The sequence below is a fragment of the Patiria miniata genome, unplaced genomic scaffold (assembly GCF_015706575.1).
Source record: "Patiria miniata isolate m_02_andy unplaced genomic scaffold, ASM1570657v1 HiC_scaffold_29, whole genome shotgun sequence".
NCBI classification, from domain to species: domain Eukaryota; kingdom Metazoa; phylum Echinodermata; class Asteroidea; order Valvatida; family Asterinidae; genus Patiria; species Patiria miniata.
In genome coordinates this window covers 4,840,544-4,848,958 of record NW_024037068.1, presented here as the reverse complement: position 1 = coordinate 4,848,958, position 8,415 = coordinate 4,840,544, and the positions used below count along the sequence as shown (strand labels likewise).

The 8,415-nt window shown below is 39.1% G+C and overlaps 1 protein-coding gene across 1 annotated transcript; it reads right to left on the bottom strand.

The window, feature by feature from the left end:
• Window positions 1-1,103: 1,103 nt before the first annotated feature.
• On the bottom strand, window positions 1,104-5,505 carry LOC119735884. The gene is made up of 5 exons (XM_038209829.1): window positions 5,262-5,505; window positions 3,597-4,552; window positions 3,075-3,132; window positions 2,448-2,616; window positions 1,104-1,481 (listed from the first exon to the last, which is right to left on the bottom strand). The coding sequence occupies exons 1-5, from the start codon at window positions 5,494-5,496 to the stop codon at window positions 1,349-1,351; spliced, it is 1,551 nt and encodes a 516-aa protein (XP_038065757.1). The 5' UTR covers window positions 5,497-5,505; the 3' UTR covers window positions 1,104-1,348.
• Between the last annotated feature and the right edge of the window lie 2,910 nt (window positions 5,506-8,415).

Sequence of the window (8,415 nt, the reverse complement as noted above, 5' to 3'; positions counted from 1 at the left end):
TACTCTTCAATATTTAATTTGCCATTATGAAGGGTTAAGTGTAGAACCTTTTTTTCGGTGCTTATGTAAATGTTCAAATTCACAGGGCTCAAGCCAAAAACTCTGCTCGCCAAATGCAAGCAAACACACAGGCAGGCTTGTCAAACAATCCCTGAATAAAATCGGATTAGTGAAAAAAGTGCATATCTCCAATAATAAACACTTAAGCCAACCTATGGTATAATAACTATTGGGCACTATGAATCATTGAAATGTATGAATTATGGGAAATTTAAAACTAATGGAAATTATTAATTACCTGGCAGTTCACTGACTGAGATTAATAAAGCCAAAATTTCATGTAATTATTATAAAGAATGAATACAAATTGAAAATTAACGGATATAACTAATTACTTAGCAGTTCACTGACTGAGATTAATTAGGCTAACCTTTGATAAAATTATTAGAAAGTAGGCATTATAGGAAATTTAAAATTAATAGAAATAATTCATTACTTAGCAGTTCACTGCCTGACATATAATTAGACCAACATTGGATGTAATTATTGGAAGTTATGAATTTTTGGAAATTTAAAATTAATGGAAATTATGAGTTACTTGGCAGTTCACTGACTGAGATATAATTTGGCCAACATTTGATTTAATTATTGGCAGTTGTGATTTATTGGAAATATTGGAAATATGAAATTAATGGAAATGATTAATTACTTGGCAGTTTTAATTCATTGACTGAGATCAATGATGCACACTTATACAATAATTGGAAATTATTCATCAACCAGAAAGTCTGAAATTGGACAGCAGAAACTACTCATAGCCTGACACATTATCTTACAACTTGGGCCCAAGTTCATATTGCTGTTTATAGCAGTCAGCAGGCAAATTGTGCTGAAAATAATCATGCTGCTGCTTTTAAGCCATGTTTACAGCCATTGTGCATATCGTTGGGTGCGCGTCACTTTTTTTTATTATTAATACGTCCCTGATGTAAGCACATTGTTAGCACATTGATTAATTGCTGATTAAATGAGACCTATAGGTTTGAATGGTGAACTTGAACAATGTATGGTTTGCAGTAACACCATGTCAATAATTTTGTTTTCATTTATGTGGTTTTTAAACGAACTAGCTGTTTTTAGTTCCAAACAGTGAGCTATGTTCATGTACACTATAGTGTCCAGCTGTTGTGTGCTGTTTGTATACCGTCTCCTGATGACAAACAAACGCACACTGCTCCAAACATCGAGTTAAAACAAGAATATTCACATGGTGTTACAGCAAACCTTTCATACTGTTAAAACCAGGCTGTAAAGAAGAATTAGGGGACCAGAAGACAGAAATTACAGACTAGTCCGACTCGGTGCCAAAATCCTTCGCAATGTTTATGAAGGTGAGTACCTTTGAGTTGATGCTGTGGGCCTTTCTCCCAGATGTTTTGGGGGCCTTAGAACCCTTTTCAGGATTGATCCCAATCAGGCATCTGCAGAAAAGAAAATAATATCATGAGTCACTAAGAGGATGGTTTGCCAACGTCCATGAAATAAAAAAGACTGTGTACACGTACACTGAAACATAATTCTGCTTTCTGCAATTTTTTTAGGGGATTTATTTACTGGAAAAGACGAGAATTTTGAATAGTAGCAACACCATGCTCTCGGGGAATGGAATAATTCGGTAAAAAATTGACTTTCAAAACCTCTTTATTGTAGTCATTTATATATTTTTTTCAGTTTAGTCTTTTCTTTTTAGTTTTTTTTTAGGGGGGGGGGGGGGCGATATAACACTTGTATTCAAAGTAGGTGTATTCTGTGTATACACCTATTTGTGTGGGTGAATGGATGCAGCTGCTGTCGTGCTGCAATGTCTTATACGAGTATGAATTAAATAGTGAACCTTAACCCCAAAAAGAGGTCCAGACATATAGTTGTTTGAATTTGTGTCGAATAGTCGAATAGGTCCACTGGCACTTTAAGGTCAATGTACATATGACAGACAGAGATTAGAGGATGCCATTATGTAATTTTCGCGTACACTGTCTGTGACGAATCTATTTATCTTCAAGCAAACTTGAATCCTCGATGCTAATTGGTCGCTCCATGGCAACAGCAGTGTGATATACTGAATATAATCGGACCTTTCATATTGCACTATTCCAAGATGCGAGCGACATTCTAGCTGCGTGTGAAACACCACTCCAAGGTTCATGTGAAGCGTGCTAGTTCTAACTTCACTGTGGGTTAAGCTTGCTTGAAGATAAATTTAATATACTCCGCTCATTGAACACTGAACATATATTACATCGGCCCCCTTATACCACTCGGCTTTCGGCCTCGTGGTATGCGGGAAACACTGCACTTAATTACTGCGGGTTTCTAGTGACAGGATAGTAGTGCAGCAAATCTATGTGTAACAATGAAAAGTGAGAATAAGTGCAACATGTACTGACCGTTGAACAAGCTCCAGAAGTGCCTGCCCCTTTGATGGATACTCAATGTTGAAGTTATAGAAGGCTGCAAACATCAACATCAACGCTTGCAGTGGCGATTGGATTCCCGTGATCACGATCTCTTTGTCAACGACCAACATAAAGTCAGAAGCTGTAAGGATTGATGACCCTGTTCAAAATACGTAGGAACAAATAAATGTTAAGTAAGTTAATTCATAATTAAACCACTAATAATGTCCCTGATGTTTACTCATAATGATGCAACCCTTTCTGAAGATAAAATGGTATTTGGTCAGCGTTATATTCAAAGAAACTAAATCAATTTAAAGACAGTGAGATGTAAAGAACGTGCACCGTCTTGTTGTTAAAGTGAGACACTCGTGGAGCCAGGATGGAATAGGTCAGAGTTGATTTTCATATTTTGATGCATCTTAGATCCTGACTATTTATTAGGGACATACTTTTTTTTAAAGAAAAGTGAAGTGGCATAACAGCTAGGGGGAGGGGGGGGGGGGGCTGCTCACTCAAAGCATGTCCCCTTTCCCTTGTACAATGATAAAAGAAATGTGCTTTACTTTGTAAGTTCCCTCTACAGAAATGACCTCCTAGGTTCAACTGCAAACTTACCATTTGATACAATGCAGGGTGTGACAGGCAGAAGCTGTGCTACTTCCGGGGTAGTTTCCTGCATATGACAAAAACATTTGTTGTAAGTCCTAACAAAATGATAAAAAAAAATTTCGGGGGGGGGGGATTAAACATGCACAAATTTTCCTCTGCTGAGTGAAACGTCACATACCAGGGGTGCGAGTGGGCACTGATAAAAAGAGCTGAAAACAGCTGAAAATGGTGTAAAAAAGCTGAACTTTGGAAATCGTTTATACTTTTGTACACAGCAAGTGAGGGAAAAAAGCTGAAATCCAAAACAAAAAAGCTGAAATCAGCTTTAAAGCTGAGATTTCACACCCCTGACATACATACAAGAACACATAGTCATGTGACTGTTCATGTGTTTTACAACATATCAACAACACAGTCTATGTGAGCAGTTGTATAGACTTGTACCCAGTTTTCAGGAAATATGTGTTCACAAAAAAGCAAAAAAATGCCAGGAAACAAAGACAACCAAGACAGTGAATAACAACTTACATCTTGAACACGAATCAGAACACTGATGTCTTCTCCAAAGAAGGCTGCAAGGGCGCTGAGAAACCCGAAGACCTCTGGCAGGTTGTTCATCATTTCCCTCTTGGCCTTCTCCATGTCTTGGATTGCCTTCTTCAGCTTGGGCTTCTCGTGCTGCTTGCTCAGTAGGAAGTTCAGGAGTGGTGGTACTTTAGATGCAAAGGCAATATGCAATGTTTCACGGAGTGGTATCCCAACAAGTTTTTCAAAGTGTTCCAGCATGCCAATTTCCTCAAAGAGGAAGGGCCATTCTGCTTTGATGGTCAGAATCGATGTTGCACCGCTGTTAATCACAGATCTTAGTGTGGAATAAGTATCGCTCAAGAGTTGTGCGACTGCTGCCTTGTCCCACACCTCTTTGGAGTGCATTGTCAGCATGGCAATTTTTTTGTCATTTTGGGAATCGACATCCTCATCATGTGGCAAATCCGGTTGCCAGTTCTGGGTACCGTAACTAGTACTGGCCTTGATTTTCTTGGCTGGCCTTTCAGCACCACTATCAGAGTCTATGTCATGGACAGCACGAGTAGGTTTGGTTACCCTTGTGATATTGGCAATGCGGGTCTCCAGCTGAGATAGAAGTGAATCATATCCTCTTCCAATTACAGTTCCTCCAAGTTGGTCTTGAAACGAGTGAGGGTAATGACACACAATTTTGGAGGCGATGTTGCAGAGATGCTTTCTACCTGGTTTATGAGTGATCTTGGCCGATATGTCGTCTACAATGATCCTAACCATTTGTCTCCTCGTGGATGGAAGAGGACGTTCTTTCCTTTGTAGGTCTTTCTGGAGAGCAGCGGGCATTTTGTCCCAAGGTACGCTGTAGTCTGTTGACCAGCCACTTGATGTGTGCGATGGTGACGATGCAGATGGCAAAACACCAGATGGTGACTTGTGCTGGGTCTCAAGCGAGGCAGCGTCTAAAAACAAAATGAAGGGGGATAAATGAAATAAAAAAATACCAATGAGAAAAAGGTCTCAAAATTTGACTCAGTTCATAAAGAAAATAGTTTTGTGTCACTTTCTATGCAAAGTCATTCACATTTCTCTCTGATTAAAAAGATCTGACTAAAAATCATCTCTGAATTGACTGAATCTACCATAGAGATGTACTGTGATTGACCTTAATTTTCTTGAATGGTAACTACTTCTCTGCCCTTTCAAATTTCAAAAGGGGTCCTACAGCATATGTTACTTTTGTTTGTTTAAATAGTGCAATTTGTCTAGTGGTTTCCTGGTCCCATATAATAACTTCTAAAAAGGGGAAGAGCATATTGATTGCTGGGCATGGGCGTCGGCAGGATTTTTTCCGGGGGGGGGGGGGGCAAAGCAAATTTTTCCCCAAAATTCCTTAATGTTTTCATTATATTCTCAATTTATCTTTTTTAGCGTGAGCAGGGGAGCATTTGCCTTAACCCCCCCCCAAATTAACAGCAAAATGGCTTCGCACCTCTTTTTTCGTTTTTTTTGGGGGGGGAAGTGCCCCCCTTGCCCCCCCCCCCCCCCCCCTCCCTCGCGACGCCCATGTTGCTGCAATAATAGGGTCTTTTCTAAGTATATCAGAAGTGAAATTGTTTTGCCAGAAACAAAACACAATTTAATAAATGAATAAAATGCAACAATTCTTACCCGGGTCACTAGCGTCAAATGCGCTCAGTAACTTCCTCAATTGGACCTTCTTGAGATTCAGCTCGGAAAGGTCACCTTCACTGACATACTTGAAATCCGTAGGTTTGTCCACGCCAACTTCAAGACATTTATCCAGAATGCTACACACTTGCTCTCTTTTTAGCGAAGGAAGTGTATCTTCTATGTACGTTTGTAGCAAGTGAAGGCCATCGGTATCATCACTATAGATTGACATCTTTGCACTATTTTTATAAGAATTTTGAGAAAAAAGGACACTAGGTGAGTAAACAAAAGAAGAAACTCTATAATGCTCCCCCTATATTTTAAAGAAGTTCTGTATGAAACACTTTCTAGATCTTTCCACATCTAGGATATGAAAACCCATTTAAAAAATCGTCTGCACCTTGAGACTTATTTATGGGATTCAGATATTATTTCGAGGATACCACACATGGTTTAATTTTTACTGACATATCATGTACCTTAAAGTATAATCAGGGTTCAAGGTTAAAAACAGTTTTGTCTTCAAAATTTCATTACTGGAAAAGTACATGAGTGATTTGAATGATTTTCTCATTAAACGAAAAACTTTTAATTGGGCTTTCACATCTTAGACCTGGAAAGATCTAGAAAGTGCCACATTCAGAACTTCTTTGAAAAACAGGGGGCACAGTAACGGTTTCCCTTGTTTAACCCACCCTGTGTATATTTCCACATTCAGGTAAGATTTCATTCAGAGGCGGTACTGTGCTGGTTTACAAATAAACTACAAAAAGACCAAAAATAGTTACACTAAATTAGACACTATACCCGCCAACAGGCACTTACTAGAAATGCCCATCAGCATCAGTAATGTCTCGACCTTTTCCGGGGTATAATGTCATTAATCCTAACTATTATAAAGTGCTGTATATGACATCTGTTGACTATTTAGGCACTCACTGTCAAAACTGTTAGTGATTGTCAAACATGCCGGTGATAAATAAAAATAACAATAATAAAAAAGCACTGACAAAGAAAATTTGAAGTAATTAGGTATTCCATTTTATCATTCAGGTCATGCATGTCGATTTTTTTTATATCCCATCCAGGAAACTATGTTTTAAGGGTAACCAAAGGTTTCTACCTTTCCTGTAGGCAGGGAGGGGGAAAAGATCTTGCAGTTGAGTAGCTTCAATGCACAACACTTCAGACACCTGAAACTCTGATGCCAGCTGGTACATGCCCATATGAAAATCAAAATGCCCATCATGGACTTTAACAACAACATAGACTGATGCACCTGCCTTTACAGCTATCATTAGAATACAACCAAACTTGATTCCACTGTCACTTGGTGCAACTGCTACAAACAGCCCTTTTCTGAAGTCTGTTCCATTGAATGTTACCTGATCACTGACAACTGAATTGCCCGAATGCAAGCCCAGTTTCCCCAAGGAAGATTCAATACCGACTGAGTACAAATTTGGATGCAGAACAATTGCCTTTTCTGTTCTCACTGAAGACGGCAACAATGAGCCACTGCCAAGGTAGGCCTGAAGGAGCTGATGCCTTTCGCTGAGTGTTTTAGTTACATTTTTGTAGTTTTGGCAGTGTTGTAAACATTTCTTAAAATAAGAATGCTTACTTTCGAACCTTAGAGTCCACATTCTCATGAGAGGTCCAAAGCTATGTATTAGTTCAGGATAGTGGGCCAAGAAATGATGTTTAGGTCGAAGCCTGCACCCAGGAAATCTCTTTTTTCTTTCCTCTAGGTACTCCTCTATTATCACTTTCACATAAGCCAGTTGTCCCTCTTCAATCCGAGGAGCACATATCAGCTCAGTAATGAGTCGAAGTTGTAAGCAAAGACCCCAAACATGATCATCTATTGGGATTTTGTCAGCTACAAAGAGTGGCAGAAGGCGCAACATACACCAATTCTGAACTGCATGGCCTCCAAGGGACTTTCCTTTATCATTAACTTCAGGAGGTTTGTTGCTGGCATCTGTGCCTAAACACTGAAACTTTCTTATTCTCTCATTCAGAACTTCATATGTGAACCATTGCTTGGTTTTTATGAAATACTTTAAGTAGAGTGCTACATCATATGTAACCACACCTTCAAATAAGTCGTGTCCCAAACATGGTGGAAGGCCGGGAAAGCAGACATGGAATTGGCTCAGTGAATTAAAAATCGAGTCAAACTTTATTCCCTCATGATTATTTACTGCAGGGTCTGCAATTTGATCAAGATACTGGACTGCATCATCATACCTTTCCTTGGTTCGTGCTTCACCACATTCAAAACCCCTGCCAGAGTGAAACTGTTCAAGGCTTATACAGCAGTATCTACAAAAGTACCTGGAAGTGCTAAAATTTTCAGTGAAACCTCCTATAGCGTGAGAACCCAAATTGTCTCCTGTGATGGCTACAACACAACCCTTAACATTGCCCAAAGCTGTATATATTCCTTCTGTTTCAACATCCTTCAGGTCCTTCACCAATTGTCCAAATATCTGCTCTTGACCAAACTTCTTGAAATCTTTTTCTTTACAAAGAAGAACAAGTTGCATGTGGTTTACTGAGGATCTCAAGTGCGCGTGGATGTTTCCCAAAGAAAAATACACCGCCAGGATTTTATGTTTCTTTTTACTTGATCCCAGTGGATTGACCACCTCAAATGCATCTTGGAAAAGTAGTATCTTTAATGAGTTATTTGCAGTTTCGAACAACTTATTTCTTTTGAAAACACTGCCATCCTTAAAGTCACATAATACTGTTGTGTCAGTGCCACTAGAAGCATTGAAACACTGCAAATTTTGCTGGACTGAAGGGTCTTCCAACATGGTTTTCAGTGTTTCTTTTATTGGTACATAGTGAAAGCAAATGGGTTTATGCTTGCTATCTTTGCCCAGGCATACTGACACCGGACTGACATACTTGCACTCGTTTTGGTAGTACATTTTTCTTCTGTGACAAGTTCTTAAGCAACCTAACTCATTATCTACTGCTGTTTTCCAACAATCACTCATATGTAGTTGATCAAGGATGCTTCTAATACTACTTTCAGCAACACCTTCTTCTTCCAACCTCTTTTGTAAAACAGAACAATATGACTCCATTGCCAAGGTATGCATATTGTCCATTTCCTCTGTTATAAGCTGAATTGTTC

Coding starts and splice junctions, on each gene's coding strand:
- LOC119735884 (XM_038209829.1), bottom strand. CDS start 5,496: ATGTCAATCTATAGTGATGATACCGATGGCCTTCACTTGCTACAAACG. Junction 2,617..3,074: donor ACCCTGCATTGTATCAAATG/GTAAGTTTGCAG, acceptor TATTTTGAACAG/GGTCATCAATCCTTACAGCT. Junction 1,482..2,447: donor CTTCTGGAGCTTGTTCAACG/GTCAGTACATGT, acceptor TCTTTTCTGCAG/ATGCCTGATTGGGATCAATC.